The sequence below is a fragment of the Dipodomys ordii genome, unplaced genomic scaffold (genome assembly GCF_000151885.1).
Source record: "Dipodomys ordii isolate 6190 unplaced genomic scaffold, Dord_2.0 Scaffold124, whole genome shotgun sequence".
Classification (NCBI taxonomy): domain Eukaryota; kingdom Metazoa; phylum Chordata; class Mammalia; order Rodentia; family Heteromyidae; genus Dipodomys; species Dipodomys ordii.
In genome coordinates, this window is record NW_012267340.1 from 3,696,431 (window position 1) to 3,716,733 (window position 20,303).

A 20,303-nucleotide genomic window follows, 5' to 3' on the forward strand; every position below is an offset into this window, starting at 1 on the left:
CCTCTTCCTCCTGGACAGTCCCCATGTCGGTCAGGGGTGGCCATAGTTTAATCCAGACATGGGCTGGTCTATAAGCCCTGCATAGTAGGGTGACAGTTTGATTCTAGAAAGTGGTAACTAAAAGAGGACCCACTAACATGACACTTTTGCCATCTAAATGCATCCAGGCCTTGGTCAGATGTGAACAACATCTGACTAAATGTATGGGAGGTATTTTTTTAATATTCTTTATGATGGTTCACCAGCTAATTGGCTGCTTTAGTCCACTGGGGCAATGCTGTACTGGCCCTTTCCAATCTCGGCTTCCTCTTTTGCCTCCTCTGTGGCATCTGAGGTTTAGCCCATCTTTTTCCAAACTCTGAATAGTGGGGCTGATGGCATCCACTTGGCAGACAGGCTGTGAACTGCTCAGCTGTTCCGTGCATGGCCCAATCTGCTCTACTGACATCTGGGTGAGAGCAGCACACAGGCTTCAGAGTGCCAGGCTGAATAGTGACACTTTTCACATCTGGTGAGGGCAAGTGATATTACCATCACTCACCTGGATACCCGCTGAAACTCCCCTTTTCTAACCTCTCCTCCCTCATGCTCACCCACGGTGATGGTCAGGCGTTGGGAAAAGAGTGAGTCCAGCTGACCACCAGCCCCAATATCCAAGGGCCTCATGTCAGTTGGCGTGCAGCAATGTGGAGGGCAAGGGGCTCTGGTGCTTGGTCACCAAGTCTGTAGACAGATGAGTCCAGCCACCAGTGCCTTCTCAGATGACTCATCCTGGCTGCCCAGCCAAGTGCCATTTTCACCCAATTCCTCCTTCAACCCAAGGATCTCAAAAAGACTTTCTGTTACTCTAAACAGGTCACCCAACAAAAGCAAAAAGAAATGCACCCAGAAGAGACAGCCAGAGGGCTTGAGCCAGTGTTTCCCCTACCCAATCAAAACTAGAAGACAGAGCAGAGAGAAAGTGCTCTCATAAATTCTAGATTTAAATATTTGCAATCAAAACCCCATTCAAATTAGTTTTAAACATACAAAGTGTTCCCCTCACTGCCATAATGTTTAGAGAATTCAGTAGCTCTAAATGCTCAACTAAAGAACCTCTCTTTATTTAAGTCTTTATTAAGTTTTTAAGACTTAGCCAAGCCTATGGATTTTTCTCCTTGTAAATGTGTAAACCCAGCCTGAGAGAAAAAGGAAGGATGTGATTTGGATAATTCACAGGAGGTGTAAAAACTCACAATTTTTCCTTTAGAGGCTGGTTTGTGACTATGTCTGTCTTTGGCTTCTCTCTCTCCATAGTTTCTAGAAGCATCCTTTCTACACCTATCAAGTCCTGTGTGTGGCTTGTGTCATTCAGCTTTGCGCTCTCCTATAGCTACTGGTAGAAAGCCTAGCCCATAGTAGGTGTTAGGAAATGCACACTATGTGAATTAGTATGCTCATAAATAGAACCTTGGACTAAGCTTGGAGGATGGGAAGTCTTAACCTTGCTATACTTTTGAACGACTCTAAGCCATACACAATCTCTGGGCCTCAATACACTCATCACCAAAACAGGTCTAACATTGGACAACTCAAGTATTTCACAGGATGGTTGTGAGGTTCAGAAGAGTGAAGGGGTACACAAAACGCCTTGGGAGATGGGCAGAACTCCATCAGACCATTCACTCTCTCTAGGCAGAAGGCTGCAAAGACCTGCTGTAGATCTCACTGGGTGGACAGGACACCCCCGTGAGCTCTCTGATGGACGGCACCGGGAACACAAGGAGCAGGTACTGAATGCCACATGGCGAGGGATTGCCTTCTTTGCCCCCACACAGATAAAGGAGGGATTGGGGTGGAGTGTGAGGACCAGGACAGCTCATATAGACTGAGGACAGAAAAAGGAACTCAAGACATTGGAAACAAACATGTCCTCAGGGCTTTGTGAAAGTCTTGTAATAGTCTTAATTCTTGCCTGCTATTTATTCTCTTGGCCACAAAAGATTGCCCACTTGTTACCATAGCAACAATTCTCTTCACAGGGTGTCCATATTAGAATGAAGGTGGAAAAGTCTTTCTTATTAAAGAAAGAAAAAGAGAAATTAGGGTTTGGGGATATTATCTGTCCTCTACTCAAAGCATTCCTCCTTTTATGAACAGAAGAAAGCAGCAGCTTCTTTAATGCAAATATGCTTCTAATTCCTAGCAGTTAAATTCTCAAACTTCCATCTGGGACTGAGGCGCTCACATTTGTTGTACTATGTCTGAGAAGGGTGTGTTGTCTCTAGAGGAAAGATAGTGTGAAATAGGAGACAGGAACCAGGAGGAGAGGTGGTGAGAGCCTTGACCTTGGGTTGCCCTTGACTGGGGAGCCCAGCCACCCCACCCTGTCTCCCTGAGCATCCACCATCAGCCCTTGCTTCTGCTTGCTCTGAGTTGCAGTCCTGCTATGTCGTCCCCCGGCAGGGCCTGGGAGAAATGCTTCCTGGCAGGTAATGGGTCCCAGTGTTCACAAACAGGCAGGCCGGCCCAGTGCTGGGGATGGGCTCTGCTCTGGACATGTCAGCATTCTGTGGCCTCAGCAAGAAGCAGAGGAAAGGGCTCTGTCAGCGAGGAAGAGTATGTGCGCACTCTATCTTTTCCTGGAAACTCAGCTACACGTTGACAAGGGCCTTCCCATCAGGCATGGGGCCCTTGGGCCTTAATGGGTAAGGTTTTACCAGCGTCTTCGAGCGCCAGCCTGGGGACGATCTGCTGTTGTGGTGGAGACAGAGTCTAGTCAGGTGTGCACTGTGCCTCAGCCCAGTGGGCCTGGGGAGGTGGTGATGTCAAGGTGGGCCTTCTCCCCTGCAGACCCCAGCGTGGTTTTCGGCACCACCAGCAGGTGGACTGAGAGGAAGCTAGGTGAGCCCAGGGTCCGAGTACCCACTGACGATGATGCTGGGCTCCCTGGCGCTGCCCCATGGCTGGGAGTGACAGAGCCCCAGGCACGGGGCACAGGCCCCCCCCCCCCGGACCCGTCATAGAAATCAGAGGCAGGGGAGCTAGTCTCGGGCACGGATCAGGTCAGGCTTTACCGAGGGGACACGCGGGCTGGGCAGCAGACCTGCGGGCACTAGTAGGGCAGCGTGGAGTCATCCCACTCCAGCTGGGCTCGCTGGGCGCCGCTCTGCCTGCGCTGGCCTCTCCCCATCACTTCCTCCTCCTCCTCTTCGCCGTCCTCGGAGCTGCTGCTGCTGCTGCTGCTTGAGCTTAAGTCTTCTTCTGCTCCCTCCTCCTCCTCTTCCTCCTCGCCTTCGGTCTCATCTTCTCCATGCCCTGGTCCTTCATGTTTCTGCGTGTCAGGGAGAGAAAGGAACTGCTCACCCCAGGATGCAGAGCTTGTGTTACCAGAATGTGGAAGGCCCTTGCAATCTCTTAGCTTCTAAGCCAAGACTCAGAATATTGATGTTTTGTTCTCCAAAAATATTCCTTTGGAAAGGGGCACGTTTTGGTCTTCACTCTCCCTGCCTGCCCTTCATCCGGCGACTCGCGCCTCACCTCTCTGGGTCCCCCAGCTCTGGACTTGGGTTTGGGGCCTGTGAACAAGGTCATAGACGATGTAGCACAGCTGTGCTCCCCTACAGCACCTTTGTGTGTCCGTCAGCACTCAGCACCCCTGGGCAAAGCCATCCACTGTGGCTTTCCTGGACAGGCAAGTGTCTAGAGTAGAGGCCTTGGAGAGATGGCTGTTAGCCCACTGGAAAAAATCAGACAATCTTAAGTTTGAAGACTGGGGTGTGTGAATCTGAATACTTGTCTTCTCTCTGTGGGTTCTCTCAGCTGCAGACTTGGTTAGCTCTGCAGACAGTGTGGCGCACAGCCCTTTCATGTGCTGGTAGTAAACCGAGAATTTAATACAGAATCCCTTAGTGTCCGTTCTAACAGGGGAGACTAAGAATGACCACATGGTTGGTTGCGGTCAGAAACTTCTGGTTCTGTTTGTTAGGGGAGAGTGATTTACATATTTTTATTCAAGTAGCATATAGTTGGTCTGTTCAGTTTAAGGGGGCTAGAGAAGCAAAGATATGGGGAGAACCATATGGGGAGGGGCCTAAGAAGAACTAAGCGGGAGAACCCCCCCCCCCCGCAGCTCCCACCCACCGAGGCTCACCTCCATGGGGTTGACTGTGATAGTCAGTGCAGAGTCGTCCCAGTCCATCTCGGCCTCCTTCGCAGCCTCAGTCTCCTGGACGAAGTGCTGGTGTGCTATGCGGACACGGTACACGCCCATGGCCACCACAAACACCAGCATGCACACCGAGATGATGACCACCACCGTGGCGATGCTGGGGACCACTGGAACAAGGAGGAAGCCACAGGACCTGAACAGAGGGCTAGCTTAGCCAGGCGCTGGTGGCTCACGCCTGTCATCCTAGCTACTCAGGAGGCTGAGATGTGAGGGTCACGGTTCAAAGCCAGTCTGGGCAGGAAAATCTGTGAGACATTTATCTCCAGTGAATCACAGAAGAAGCTGGAAGTGGTGCCAAGGCTCAAGGCTAGTGGCCTTGAGCAAAAAGGAGCTCAGGGACAGTGCCCAGGCCTGATGCACGCACGCACGCACGCACGCACGCACACACACAAAGTCTAGCCCACTCCTGTGAAGGAGCATGAGCGGAATGCCCATGCACAGACTCCACTTGTCTGGGTCGGCTTCTGGGTGGGCCCGTCCCTTGTCCACATGGTCGTCTATCTGGGTAACAGACTCAGCCCTAATCCATGTGACTTTGTACATAGGAACAGAGTAGGCATCACCCGATGTACAGATTCTTCTATCCCTAGATTCCCCCTCTAGGTATAGGGGGAGGGGAGCCCCAACTGAGATCAGGAACCATAAATGCAGGAGGAAGAGACATAGCTCCCACCAGATGGTGATGCACTAGAGCGCATGCTCAGACAGCAGGGTGGACAGAAGACTCTGGAGTGTGGTGTGTGTGTTTGTAAGGGCTTTGTGGAAAGCCTTGCCTTTAGTTGAGTCCAAGTGCTAGCATGTTGGCCCCAGCCCTTTCTACCACCTCTGCTACTATATGCCACGTGCAACTTCTTGCTTTGTTGGCTGGCCCCTCCTGAAGGTGTGGGCACCTCAGAGATGGCCATTCCTCCTTCCCTTAGTGCCAGGCGCCTTTGGCTGCTACAACGGACGTGTTGGGTCCCAGAGACCATCTGGGGTCCTCTTAGGCTCCCTACCTGAGCTGCGCCGGATGCTGCTCCGGGACTCCGGGTGGTGGACAGACTGGAGGAAGGGCGGTTGCACGATGAGGTGGTTGACATGCTCATCCGAGACTCTGACTTCATGCAGGACTCCAACCTGGAAGGAAGGGCAGAGCTGTTTACCAGGGGCGGCCGTCGCTTTCCTGAAGGAATGCGGGAATGGCCAGGGGAGTCGGGACCCCCGAAGTCTTGGCAGGCCCCACTCACCTCCACGTTGAACTCATTGCTGGTGTAGCGCCCATTGAGCTCGGAGCACTTGATCCGGAACTGCCGCGCCTCGAGGGAGGTTGGGTGCCAGTTGCGGTATCGGAGGTGACGCAGCACCTGCTCATAGCGGCTCATGGAGCCCACACCTGTGTTGAGAGACCACCCAGTCACCAAGAGGCAAGGAGGAGGGGGAGCAGGAAGCAGGAAGGGATGGGATGAGGAGAGGTGGGGGAGGCAGGAGGAGGAGGAGGAGATGGAGAAAGCAGGAAGAGGAGGAGGAGGAACCAGATGGGGAGAGAGGAGGAAGAGATGGGGGAGGGAAGAGGAGGAGATGGGGGAGGCAGAAAGAGGAAGAAGAGGGGGAGAAGGAAGATGAGGAGATGGGAAAGGGAGGAAGAGGAGGAGATGGGGGAGGAAGAGGAAGAGACGGGGGAGGAGAAAGGAGGAGGAGATCAGAGCAGGTGATGGGGGAGGCAGGAGGAGGGGGCAGGGACACAGGACAGATCCCCTGACCCTCTCTGGGGTGGAGCTGAGGGCTGTGCGGGGCTTACCATAGACGGAGTAGCCGGCGGAGGAGTTGGTGGCATCCAGGTGCCGCTGGTGGAGCTCACTGTGGCTGAGCTCCAAGCACTCCTGCCTGGGGTCCAGGTCCCCTCCCAGCACCAGGATGTCACAGAAGTCCAGGTTGTGAAGCATTTCCTCCAGCACTGCGGCTCTGGGGGCTGCGTGGAAAGCAGAGGTGTGACTGCAGCTCGGCCCACGCCCGGCATGCACCCCAGGTCCAGATGGTCAGGGGAAGACTCTCCACTCCCCAGGCGGGCAGCGCAGATGGGTAGGAGTCACAAGTGGATGTCACAGCAGCCCACCTGCTTCCTCATCCCAAGGCAGCCAGGGAGACAGCCCCACTGTGGCTGGCATTTGGGGCGTGGCAGAGTAGCTCCCCACCATGCTCCGGTACCTTCCGCTGCATGGCCACTGTGCGTGTGCCTGTGCGTGCGCTTCCCCTCCCCAGGCCTCAAGGGCAGAGGCCCCGAATAAGTCCTGAGTATCGGTGGCACAGCTGCCGTGGAAGGGTTACTACTGTACTTGGTTCCAATGGAGCCAGATCAGTAATTAATAGTCAATACAATAGAACCAATGGTTAATGAATAATTGATAAATGAAACTAAGTTCATTAGTTAATGGGCTCGCAGGGAGGCAGGTTAGCAAGCTGGCCAGTCCAGTGGTCCTTGCCTGAATTCCCAAAGGAATGTCTGAGGACTGGAACGTTGGACCGTGAGTCAGGGCTAAGTTCAGCTCCTATTTACAAACGTGTGCAATGTGCCAGGCCTTGGGCAAGCCATCTTTATAGATGGACAGCAGAGGGAGTGCTGTTTTAATCCTCATCTGTCAGCGGGGAGTGCAGGGAGGCGCTGGGCAGAAGACACTCTTCTCATCCTATACTTGGAAAACAAGGTTTTCAAGTGTTCTTGACTTTGTTTGTGTGTGCGCACATGCATGCGCACTAGTACTGGGGCTTAAACACAGAGCCCTGAGCTCTGAGCTTTTTTGCTCATGGCTGGCATTCTACCACTGGAACCATATCTCCACTTCCAGCTTTTGTGCTGGTTAACTAAAGGTAAGAGCCTCTAAACTTTTGTGCCTGGGCTGGCTTTAAACCGTAATCCTCATATGTCAGCTTCCTGAATAGCTAAGGTTATAGGCATGAGCCACAGGTGTCCGAGTTAATATTCTGGATTTTGCATGCCTTTTAATGATCTGTCAGCTGAGATCATTTCAAGTAAGGATGTGTATCTATTTCCAAAGTGCACTAAATATTGTATGCATTAAAATATTTATGAAAATAGAAACTTCAGGCATCACCAGGGACAGGAAAATTATTTTAAATAATCAAAATGATTTTCAAAATTTTCCAGTGGCACCAGTAAGTATTACTGCTCTCATTAGATATACTGTTATAAATAATTTCTCCAGGCTTAATTTTTAACTCATCAACCCACAAGGGTTTCATGTATTATTAGCAAAACCTAAAAACAGCATTATACACAAGAGATACGGCCTGTTGTTAATGGTGGTGTACATAGTAGTTTCAAATGGCTCCTTACTACATCTGAGTTTCCTGAGATCACCCTCCTTCTACTTGCTGATAGGGATGGCAGAGCTCATTCTAGATTAGGGGTGTCCTGGTTTTGCCCTTTCCCCCCAGTTCTCTCCTGCTATCACTATTATCTACCATGTCTACATTGTGTGTGTGTGTTGGGGACTCCTGTCTTCAGAAGAGTCTGTTGTGGAGCAGAAGTTGCTTCTGGGGACCAGATAGGCCTAGTTGCAATCACCATAATGCTGATTGTTCCAACAGCAAGAGGGGAAAGTTAAAAGAACTAACAGTAGCCTTTAGCACTTGGCTGTGCTTCTCTCATAAAATGGAAGTTGGAACTTGGGCCTGGATAATTGCCTTTCCCTGCATTGCCTGCGTGCGGTGTCGAGGCAGCAAGTCCAGGTGCTCTGGGGCGGTAACCACTGAGGCCAGCAGCCTTCCTTTTCCTGTCTGATCGTAGCCACACATGAGAACCGATCACATGACCTAACGCACTTGGGCTTGTAACTAGGAAACCGCCTTGGGTGGACAGGTGAAGGCTCCAGCTATATTTATGAGCTCAGGAGGGCTTCCCCCGAGTCTGTGAGTATCCACAGGGACGAGTGTGGCTGGAGGCAGTGGGTAATGAGGATTATTATAGAAGCAGCTCCTCAGAGACTCGGGCCCACGGGCACCGGGCACATCATTAGCCCTGGCGTTCAGAGTGGAGAGAGGGAGCAGGGTGAGTTGACTTGGAGAGACAGCAAAGGACAGTTGTCGATGGATCTTCAGCCTCATGCCCTGAAGCTCCCCTCCCTCCAGGAGCAAAACGGTTGTTCCTCCCTCCTCCCTTCCCCACCATCACACCCTGCAGTTGCGGGTGTAGTGAAATGGCTTCTCCCTGACAGATGAAAATTAAGACCCTTCTTCCTTGAGCTACCTTCTCCATAAGCAAACTGGTAGGAAGAATGGCCCGGTAGCTTCCTGAGAGCTCAGAGCCGCTGCTGAACGAGACCTAACTTCCCTGTGTGTCAGGAGAAAGTTGAGTTCTCTTTTGGCGCACGACATGGCTCATGGCTCATGCCCACTACAGGATCTTTGGGCGGCTGTGGGGAGGGGAAGGGAAGCAGAAACCAATTGGCTGGGATGATTCTCGGAGAATCCCACTGTGAGCCCGAGGCGTCCTTCCTCCTCCCATGGCCAGATCACCTTGTGTGGACAAAGCCTCCCTTGGGCTCCTGTCTCAGCCCCCGACTGATGGGAAGGGTCAGCCACGCTTTGCTCAGCCATCCGCCCTCCTCCTGGTGTTTATCTGGGTTATCACAGTGCCACAGTGAGCTCATCCTGAAGTGCCAGCTATATGGCTGTGAGAATTCAGGGGCCCCAACCCCAAGCGTCTGTACCTGCCGTCTTCATGTCACTTGAAGGCTCGGCTTTGGCGAAGGTGCTCACGATCTTAATGTCGGGGAAGAGGGCCACTCCCCTGGCACTCTGGAACTGGGCAGCGGGTCTCCAGAAGCGGTCTGTGCCCTGAAGGGTGATCTGGGGCTCGATGGCCTGCAGGACCATCACGTAGGCATCTACATCGGGGATGCTGATGCACACGTCTTCGCCAAAGCACCTGGGGAAACACCCCCCCACAAATGAAGCGCAGACAAGGGGATCTGTCACCCCTAGTCCTTGTCAGGACACGTTGTCTGTGAAGTCTCTGAGGATTGTAACAGAGCTTTGGATTTAAAGCTGCATTATAATCCAAACTATTAGTCATGCAAGGACTGAAAAGACTGGCTCCTGAGAGGAAGGAGAATTTTCTATGGGAGCAACAAGCAGCCATTAAAGCTTTCATTATCCTTTAACAAAGTAATCAATGACCATATTAATTAGATAGCAACTGCTTGTTATGTGCATTAGTATTGTTGTCTAGCTGGTTTGTTATAGCAACCTTGCTAAATGAGACCCCAGGGCCAGGTTCTCCCACTGCAGCTAGGCGCTCTGGCACTGGCTTCCCTCAGTAACAGGGAGCCCCAAAGATGCACCTCCTCTGGAGACAGGGGCTGCCGCCCTTACGCTTCCTGCCCTGGTGTCCCCCACGGAGGAGGGCAGCCAGGATCAGGCCAGAGTGTAAGAGGAAGGGGGCCCTGGACCTCCTGGGCTGCTCCTGGCCAGCACGAACCTGTTTCTTCACGTCTGCAATGGGGAAGCAGGGACTCTACCCTACAGCAACGGACTCAACATGGAAGACTCCAGCCAACAAGCCTCCCAGAGCTCGCGTCGCGGTGTGAGCTCAGTGTGGACAGCCAACTCTCGTTGACTGGGTGCCCTTAGTCCCCCCGGCACTGTGATAGCAACGTGGGCTTCATCACCGAGGCCAGAGCCAGGTGAGTGCCTGGGACAGTTGGCTGAGCTCTGCAGACAGCCATCTTCCCGTCTGGGCCGGTCCCCTACCCAGCCTTTCCACCTTCCTCCACGACAGCTTCCTGCTGCCTTTCCACCTTCCTCCTCCATGCCTTCCTGCCGCCTCTACCCCTTTCCCTGGCCCCGGAAAGTAGTCTGGCCTTGGGGCTAGGCCATGGCCAGTCTGGGCCCCCTCTTGGCTGCAGCGGGGAGCTGGCTCTCCTGCTCCGCTCTGTGGGGCAGAGCTGCCTCCTCCTGTGGGGCACCTCTCCCGGGCCCCCACTCCTTGATTTCTGAGACCCTTTCCTCCTTGGGTGCCTGCGGCACTATTTCTACCTCCTGGGGACAGCTCCGGAGGCCCCTTCCTAGCCAAGAAAGCACTGAGAGTTACACAGAGCCCGGTGACAGCAGCATTGTCAGCCTCGTTAACTGAAGGCCCCGCTGCCGGCCACTCACTGGACTTGGGAGGAGAGCCTGAGACGCCGCACTCCGGCTGTTGGGAACGGCCTGGAGTTGATGTAGGAGACTTTCTGGAGGGCTCCGTTGATGTTGCCGATGTCATCACCTTCCATCACCAGGACGGACTGCGAGGGGTTGAAGTGGTACTGGAAGACAGAACGGGAATTGCAAGAGGACAGTAGGGGTCAGTGGGTAGAGCGTGCTGGAAGCTGTCCAGGGCAGTACGAGGGAAACCGCATGGGTTCATGATTCACATCCGCAGCACTTCCTGGTAGTTGTCTGGTGTGTGTGGACCCTCCAGCGATGAGGCATCCTGCCCACACTGGTCTGTCTCAGGGCTGAACTCTGAAAACCCAGACACCGTGGCCTGGAAGCCAGGCCTCGGCAGAGGGTGCCCACACCACCCACTCCCACCTCTGAACCCCAAACTTGGGTGTTGGCTCTGTCTGTAGCCTTGAGCTACTTCTAGTCCACCCTGCAGTCTTTGACCTCACTCTTCCCTTGGTGGCCTTCTGCCCCTGGGTCTCACGCTTTCCATGAGATGCTCTGCTCCCAAGCGGGTTCCTTACCGGTGCATTCCGTCCTCCACCCTCGTATCCGGCATCCCCTCACCGAGTGAGGGCTTCTCCAGAGAGACCACTGTTCCCTTCCCCCACCCCGAACCCCAGCAGCCAGAGCACTGCTCCTGACACATTCTCAACAAGAATCACTTGAAGTTATCAGTAAGATTTTGAGGAAGTAACTGATTCAAGAACATTCAAGGTCATTTCCCTAAAACCACCTGTGCTATGGGAGTTGTTTTTGCCCCTTCCCTGACATCTCCAACCTTCAACACCACCTGTCCTGCAGCTGATACTTCTCGTGCTGTCGACAGGGCCCGCAGACATTTCCTCAGCTCTGCCATGCTTCCCCCTGCCCCCCCCGCCCCCCCCCTCCCCGGGAAAATAGCTGAGAGGAAGCCCCTGGCACATCCCACGGCCACCAGCAGAGGGCGCAGCCCACCGCTGCCCCTGGGAAAGTTCAGGTCTTCATTACACCCCCACCTGGCTGCCAGAGATTCCAAGTCACATAGGACGGAGTTGGGTCCACCATCAACGTCGTTCACACAGGAGTCCCTGCTCCGTGAATGGGGCTCTGGTTAAGCAGGAGACTTGTTGGGGCTGGTAGCATTCTGTGCCCACAGATACAGAACCGCACCTCTCCCAGAGGCTCAGCTGGTTCCTGCCACTGCCCTGGCTGTCTGGGGCTCTCGGGGCACTTTTCCAGTTCCCCTAAACACCTGCCAGTTCCCTTTGCCTGGAGCAGGTAAGAAGTACGGCATCACAAAAGGACCTGTGATCTGCTGAGCGCCTATTAAATTTGCTGCAAGGATATATTCCCACAGCATCACACAGAATCTGCTTTATATTCCAAGTACTGCGATCAAAGGGATTCAAATATCATGGCGAAGCCAGTGGATGGTATTTGGGTAATCTGGGTATCTGAACCCAGAACTTTCCTGTTCCAGAGTTTTGCTCTTTCCTTTTCCACACTGGGAAAATGAGGATGGCTGGGACGGGGCTAGGAAAGCCAGGACAGAACATTCTCTATTGCACAGTACAGAGCCGAGACTCTAGCAGTGCTGGAGAAACAGCCAGGAATGTGCGTGTGAGGGAAAAAGCATGGCTTTATCTCGGGCAAACCCGAGTCCCAGTCCCCTTATTTTTGAACGAGGTCATAATATTTGTTTTGAGGAAGAGATAATGAACGTAAAACAGCCCTCCACGGTGCTCTGTAAATTGTGTCTTACTAACTTCTCACAGGTGGTGCTCTGGTTCTTGGCTTGGCTGTAGAGACTTGGGTTTGAACAAGTGGAAAGCCAGGTTAGCACCCCTGCCCGCACTCCACAGTCTCATGTCACTTCTTTTAGCACCTTCTCTTCTATAGGCTAGGAGTAAATAGCCATGGTTCTGAATAGTTTCAGAACTGTACATTCAGTACAGCCATGGTTCTGAATAGTTTCAGAACTGTACATTCAGTACAGATCATTTGCTCTGTGGTGCTGAACTCTGTGACTCCGTGGCCCCTTGGGATGGTTCAGAGCTGAGCAGATATGCTCAGAGGCAGGCAGCAAACCCAGTACTGGAAAAAAGAGAGGTTTGGAGACTAGATCACTGCAGGCCTGCCTGGGTGGAGGAAACCATACAGAGGAGGTCAGAGCAGCACTTAAAATGACAAGTCTTAACCTGCTCTGTGTGTGAGTACATGTGTGCACGTGCTATGCTGCACAGCTGATTTTGTCTTCTGAACTCCTTCCACTTTCCCCTTGACCTTCTCTCGAGAGTGAATGCTCTGAACCCCACATGGCTAATCATGCTCACCAGGTTACCTTCAATTCCTGATGTGGGCAGTGGGAGCATCCATGGTACCTTTGCCAAGGGGGTGTCCCACCAAGGCCTATCCATAATGCCGTAGGATAAGCGGGGCCTGGCCCTGGAGACCCTCAGGAAATGCCAGGGCTCAACAGGCCTGAGTACAAAGGTCCACGGGCCACTGAGTTCCCTGGAGACAGGAAGCTGGAAACATTTTTGTTTCCTAGGACCTAGCAAAGAACTGGATATTATATATCAAATACATGTCTAATATATATCTTATATTAGACATTTTAAATATCTATGCCAATATATTATGTATATAATATGCAAGATATTACATGTGTAATATATTGTATATTAGATAATGCTGTATATAAAATGGCTATTATGTATATAATATGTAAGATATTACATGTGTAATATATTGTATATTAGATAATGCTGTATATTACATGTGTAATATATTGTATATTAGATATGCTGTATATAAAATGGCCAATATTATGTAGACAATATGTAAGATATTACATGTGTAATATATTGTATATTAGCTAATTAAGATATTACATGTGTAATATATTGTATATTAGCTATGCTGTATATAAAATGACTATTAGTATATCAGGTATGTAATACAGAAGATATTACATGCTTAATATGTCATATAAGAGATGTGCAATATGGAGGATATTACATGACCAGTATATTGTGTGCAAAATATATTGTATATTGGATATGTGATATGCCACATATCAGATGGAGAATACCATGTGTAATGTACATGTATCAGATATATAAAATGTGACTATTAATGTATTAGGTATGCAATGTAGAGGATATTACATGTGCGATATGTCACATACCAGATGTGTGATATATAAAATATTGCATAGGTGATGTGTGCTATTACTTAGATGTGCAATATAGTACATATTGGATAAGTCATATATTACATGTGCAGTATATATACATAATATGCCATGTATTAGACATGTAATACAGAAGATATTGAATGTGTAATATAGGACATATTACATAGGTAGTATTACATACCCATGTAATATTTGACATCTTGCCCATATAATATCTCATATATTACACATCAAATATATGACATATTACCCACGTAATATAGCACCTATGTAATTATGTCCTATATTACACATTCAATATCTTCTGTATTACGTGTCTAATACATGGCATATTGCCTACTTAATAAAATCATATTGCATTTCCATAATATACTGCACATGTAATATATAACTTATCTAATATGTACTATATTGCACATCTAATATCACACATCACCTATACAATATTTTATATATCACACATCTGATATACGACATATCACACATGTAATATCCTCTATATTACATGGGTAATAGAGGATAGCTATATATTACACATCTAATATAGGAGATATCACATGGTAAGATGTCAAGTAGTAAATGGGTAATATAGGAGATATTGCATGGGTAATATATCATAATGGACAATGTATAAAGTTGCATGGTACTATATTACAATTTAGATATACTATAAATTAATATATATGTATGTCTAATATATATTAGACATATGTCTTATATATTAGACATACATACACAGATATATTACATCCTAGATGACATATTAGACAATGTATTACTAGACACACGTACATGTCACATGTCTAATATGTGTGATATACCTAGTATATATACACCAATTGTATTCATACATTATGTAATTAGATGTATAATTGTGTATAATGTAACATACTATATATATTTCATCATATATATGATGAAATGTTTGCTGATGTGACTATGTTTACATATATATGTTTATGTAATAAATCTATAGAGTTCCCATTCCTTTCTCTCTTAATGGGGTTTCTGAAATGTGTTACTGCGGGCAGTTGTTTAGGTAAAAGCAAAGGACAGCTCTGTAGACATGTTAACAATGGCAGCTTTGGAGGTAGCTGTTGATCACCTGTGGACTCGAGTGTGCTGGGCTGGTCAGACCCAAGGACTTGATTCTAAGTTTCAGGAGATGGCAGCAGAGTCCATCCTAGAGGTCACAGTCACTGGCTTGCCCACCTTGCATGGCTCTGGCCCCATCTCAAGCCGGCCTGGGCTTGGGGCTGCTGCAGTCTCATAAATCAGTCTCTTATCAGGGTGGTGTCAGCTCCTTCCTTACCTTTATTCCTTGCCCGAGGCTTTCCAAGGAATTAATATCCAGTCCTTCTTTGCAGGCCTGAAGGCAGGAAATCACCTTCTGGCTTTCCATCTTGCCAGGGCGGATGGTGAGACTGGCCAGGCTGCCATGGAAGAACTGAGCAAACCGTGGTTTGGCCACTTCTCCCCCTGAAAGAAAACACAAGCCTGGGTTGGCCTGTGTGACTGGGTGGGAATCACCCTCTGCAGGCACCAGCCCGTGCTGACTGCATCCCCGAAATCTGGGGGAGGAAAACCAACCCTGCACCGGGTCCCCCCTGGGGACAACCCTTCTTCCCAGGTTCCAGGCTAGGCCTCTCCACTGTGGGCCATCTACCTCCCCTAGGCAGCCTTTGCCACCCTCCTCACCAGGGACAGGCTTCGCCTGTGTCTGCGTGGCCGGTGGACGCGGGACGCAGAGGGAAGGCGGCCTGGGCTAAGCCCCAGCCTGGCTACTTCCCTGGCCAGGCCGTGGAAGCTCAGCCGGCCTCCATTGGCTTGGAGGACAACCCAGGGGTCACTCCCTGGCTCTGCCCACGGCTCCATCGAGAAGAAACGGGCTCCCCTGCCTCTTCACAGGGCCGATTTCTAGCAAGCAACACGACGGTGCAAGCCACACTGTCCAGGCCTGACAGAGGCCAGGCTTTCCCCTGGGTGCTGTCTGTCTCAGCCCTGGGCGGGTAGCCAGCTGCTCCCTGGACACATGGCTTCTGTATCTGGACCTTACTCTACTTCTTGGTGCCTGACTCCTGACTCTAATCCTCCACTGAAGTGAATGATTCCTTCGGCTTTTCAATAGAAACTGCTCAGTGTCTCCCTTCCCACTGAATTGCTCCTACTAAATTCCCGTGTGGGTTTGGTCTCCTGCGAGGCTCCTTCGTTTACTTCTCCCCACTTCTCCCCATCCAAGAACTCAGGCTAGACCAACTGCAGTTCTTCGAGGCCCCCTTAGCTCCCTGTTCTGAGCCCTGGCACTCTGTCCCTCCTCACCTGGCATTGCTGGTGAGTGGTTCACATGCGGTCATTTTATGTCTGGTTGCCAGCAATGGCTCCACAGCCAGCGTGTGGGATGAGGGGCTTGCTCTCACTCCCAGAGAGGTGACTGAAGGGGAGGGGGGTGTTTAAAGCCTCTCAGGGGAATCATTTGTTGAGTCAAGGTTAGGAACCCCTGAGCTGTGAACGTCACTTCTCAACGTGGGACCTTTTGCACCCCCCTTTGTTATCTCTCTCCCTGCTGCTCTCCCTCCCCCCCCCAGGCGCACTCTTTGCACACGGCTGTAATTTATTAGTTTAAGTCTCTCTCCTGGATGGCAGGGATCACTCATGCATTATTCATGCTAATGAAGACGAGCCTGAGCCAGCTGAGGGGCTGAGGCTGCCCCGACTCTTTGCACACGCTGGCTCGTTTATTCTTCCCAGCCTCCTGTGCCCGCTTGGTACCCTGCGCCCTGCCTGGGCCCCTCTTCGTCACTGCCTGCTGGACAGCAGACTGGTGGCACTGTGGCTTCTTGTTCTCTGCCCCTTGCTATCATCCCTGATGTCCATCTGGCCAGCGCTCTCACCTGCTGGGCGGGGCCTGCTCGCTGCAAATGCAGCTTCTGCAGCAGCATCACTTTTGGCAAAAGATCCGTGCGGTGCGAGTCTCCCCCTGCACAAATGCGTTCAGGATAAGATGTCTTTCCTGCTTCCCTTCCCATTGCTGCTACTATAAGAATGCATGGGAAGGAGGGCAGCCATGTTGCCCTGCTGGACTGGCTGCTCAGGGTACGGCTGCTGGGCGGGGCGCCCTCCAAGAACACAATTCCATGCATGGTCGGAATCCGTTTTGAGCAATGGAAACGATAGCACTGTCTGACTTCTTGCTTTCTTTTATTTTCTCATTTCACTCATGGCAACCCTAGTGGAATGCAAAGACGAAGCCAAGTGTGTCACAGACCCCCTCCCCGCTCAGAGCTGCGGCTTTAAAACCCTGTCCCCGCGCAGCCGCATGGATGCTCACGTAGCTATAGGTTGCAGGTGACTTGAAAAGAAAAATGATCTGTCACGCTGGCCGGTCGTGACACATCCTCAGCAGGCACTCCGAACCTTTTCATTTTCCTGCACCAGGTCCCTTGCCTTCCTCGCAAACGTTTATATGGCACTACAGTGAGCAAAACATGCGACTGGGGGATGACCCGACCGTCGGGACCTAAATTCATAGAGCCGGCCGCTCCCTCATACATCATCTAGAGTACGGCCTTCAGGGACTCCCCAGATGAAGGAAGCGAGAGCCAGTCCAGGAGGCAAGACAAGACTTCAGCAGCCAGGCGACAAGAGGAAGGTGGGGGTTCCTCTGGGTACTCCGGTGTCTGCTGGAGTCTCAGCCTCCCTTCTGTCCAGTTGCTGGGGATAAGGCCAGTGCTTTGACCTCAGATCCCAGAATTCTCTAGTCTTCCTTGGCTATGGGCTTCTAGCAGTGTACTTAATGGGCACGATACTTATCTTCCCCGCATCCAATGAAACGGGATCATAACCAGTCCTGCATCACAGGTTATTATGAGATCTGGTGGCAAGTCCATCTGGCCTGCTGCCTGCCAACCATCCAAACATGGCGGCCGGCACAGTGCCAGCAAGGGGCCAAGGAACCCGTGCGGAGACGTGGGCTCGCGCTCTCTCTTCAGAGGTCGCCTCTTTTCTCCTGCCAGGTGTCTCAAGGGACACCAACGTCATAGTTTTAGCTTTAGGACTGTGGTCAAATTTCCTAATTAACATGATTTTCAGAATAAGCTACGCTGTGTTTCCAGACACAACTCACTGCACTTTCAGCCTGGTTCCGTCCACATCAAGCTGAGCGCAGCCCGTATCCGACTCTGAGGCCTACCGACCGTCTTTGTATTATTTGTAAAAGGCGGCGTCCCACTATTTGTTGTCAGACTGAGCAGGCACCTGTGTCCACACAGCTTCAAAACAGGAACGTAATTCAGCAAACCATCCATCGTCTGCATTTTCTCGGCCCTGCAACTGGGCCAGAAGGGGAACGGAGGTTCCCGCCGCCCCGCTCCAGGGGATGGTGTGCACGCACGCGTGCGTGTGTACGTGCGTGCGTGCATATCAGTATGAACCGCAATGGGCTGTTCTCCAGTTTCACACGGTCAGTTTCATAAAATCATGGGCTCAATATTTGTTCCGGAGTTCCTATGGGAGGTTCTGGTGAACCAGAGGCCTGGTGGTCCCCGGGGCGTGGCTGTGGGGTGGTTATTCTGGCTCGCATCCCGAAGCCGTCCTGTCCTCGGTGCACCGTGTGGAAGGCAGGGAGGCTGTGCTAGCAGGTGCCAGCAGCAGCCCTGGGGACACCGGATAATTTCACCCCAGCCTTCAGGATGAAATGTGTACTACATTAGACCAAGCTCTAAGTAAGCTGACGGCACATCCTCAAGTGTCCGGCAGGAGACTGACCTGGACGTGTGTGCTGACCCTCAGGGCCCCGCGTGGCTCCCCGGGCCCTCTGTCTGCAGTGGAGGCGAGCGCTGCCGCGGATGCCTCCAGTGCTGTTCTGTGTCAAATCAGCTTCTATTTCCAGTGTCCAACCCCCACTGGAAATTCCACAAGTGAGACCTGGAAAGCCCCTGGAAAGCCTCCCAACCCCCAGGTCCCAAGGCAGTGGAGGCTCACATGGAGGCCTGGGGCTCCACACAGAGCGGGTAGCACAAGCTTAGGACCAGCACCAGGCCCCGCTGCAAGAGGCCTTCACCAAGTCCTGTCCCTGAAGAGGCGCGCTGGGGACCCAGGGGCTGCCCACACGCTCTTCTCTGGCCTCTCTCTGTTCCTTCTGCTCTGTGCACATCCCCATGCCAGGGAACCCTGAGCAAGTCTAAGCCAACTGGCAGCCACCTCTCTCCTCCTCTCCTTCGAGCTGTTATTCACCTGGTTAAGTCCATCTTAAAGGGTTTTAATGGATCTCCCCCCCCCCCCGTACTGTTAGAACCCCACGGTACTGGCACTCCGAGCTGTTAGAATACACTAGTGGCTGCCATTCTGCTCAGGCCGAGTCCCCAAGGCTCCACTGCCCCAGGTGCAGTAGGCGGCTCTCGCTGCCCGCATTTCCAGCTCCATCTTCTAGAACTTGTCTCTATAGGCTATCCTAAAGCCTCACTGGCATCCATCCTCGTTTGCACAGTGACCTGAAAGGGCACCGTCTGTGTTTGAGGGCGAGTCCCGGGACAGGGGGAGAATCAGGGCATGCGTGGAGACCACAGAGGCTAGAGCAAGTCAGCGTCTTGAGGGTTCCCTGCAGGGTTGGGTTTAGTTGGAAGGAACAGAAAGGAGGATGGAAACGTGCGAAGAACAGACTGGATCCCTGTCACCCTGTACCTAATGGTTCAAAATGGATTGAAGACCTCAATGTAGACTTGAAGAACTTCTTGGCACAGGCAGGAACTTTCTCAGTCAGGTTCCAGTGGCTTAGCAAACCAAATAGAGAATTGACAGAGGGGATTGCATCAAACTAAGAAGTTTCTGCATGGCAGAGGACATTGTTAACAAGCTAACAAGAGCCTGTAGAAGGAGAAAAGCTATATATCAGACAACGGCCTAATTAATATCTAAGAAAGTACACCCTCAAAGAGTAGACAACCCAATTAATGGGCAAACAAGCTCAATAGAGACTTCCCAGAAGAAGTAAAAATGGCTAACAGACATGAGGAAATACTCAGCCCCTCAACCATAAAGAAGATACAGGCTCCACCTCACTCACCCCAGGCAGAATGGGAATGCCAGCATCAGGAATATAGGCAGTCGCTGACCAGTGGGGATGTGGGTGGAAAGGGACTCCAGTCCACTGTGATGGGAATGTAAACTTGCTCAACCGCTATAGAAGGTAGTTTGGAGATTCCTCACAAAACTGAAAATAAATTATACAGGTCCCTAGGCATTCATACACAGACCAAAGGAAGACACTCTTAGGAGAGGTCCAGAAAGGTGCAATGCCCATGTGCCTCTAATCATACAGAACATTTATGAAATGAACTCCAGGAAATGGAAACAAGATTCCCCCCTTTTTTTTGCTGTTTTCATTTTCTTTTTTGTCTTGCTTGTCTATGTCTTTGGGAGTATGAGGGGAGGCACAGAAATGGAAGAACAAACAAAGGGTGAACAAATGCTGCAGTGGTACTCACTAGACACTATGCTGAAAACGAGCTCTACAACTAGTGGTGGGGAAGGGAGGGGAAAACGGAGCATGAGAGAAGGGTGGCCTTGTCCAAGAGGAAACGGACGCTTTGCCTGAGTCATGTAACTGTAGCCCCTCTTTTTTTTTTTTAGCATCTTCAAAGAATACAAACTAAAAAGAGAACTACCCTGTGACCCAGCCATGCTAGAGTGAAGACACCTGCACATCCATGTTCA

At 51.1% G+C, this 20,303-nt stretch overlaps 1 protein-coding gene across 1 annotated transcript in view; it reads right to left on the bottom strand.

Annotated features, from left to right (window-relative positions):
* Positions 1-3,035: 3,035 nt before the first annotated feature.
* The window catches only part of Clstn2 (calsyntenin 2), a gene marked incomplete at its 5' end in the record, with an annotated part of 372,930 nt that continues 355,662 nt past the window's right edge, over positions 3,036-20,303 (bottom strand). Inside the window, 8 exons of the mRNA XM_013029893.1 lie at positions 3,036-3,313; positions 4,133-4,317; positions 5,206-5,326; positions 5,437-5,582; positions 5,988-6,158; positions 8,917-9,134; positions 10,364-10,512; positions 14,905-15,071. Of these exons, the coding sequence (XP_012885347.1) occupies positions 3,095-3,313; positions 4,133-4,317; positions 5,206-5,326; positions 5,437-5,582; positions 5,988-6,158; positions 8,917-9,134; positions 10,364-10,512; positions 14,905-15,071 (1,376 nt within the window). The remainder of the gene's footprint in view (positions 3,314-4,132; positions 4,318-5,205; positions 5,327-5,436; positions 5,583-5,987; positions 6,159-8,916; positions 9,135-10,363; positions 10,513-14,904; positions 15,072-20,303) is intronic.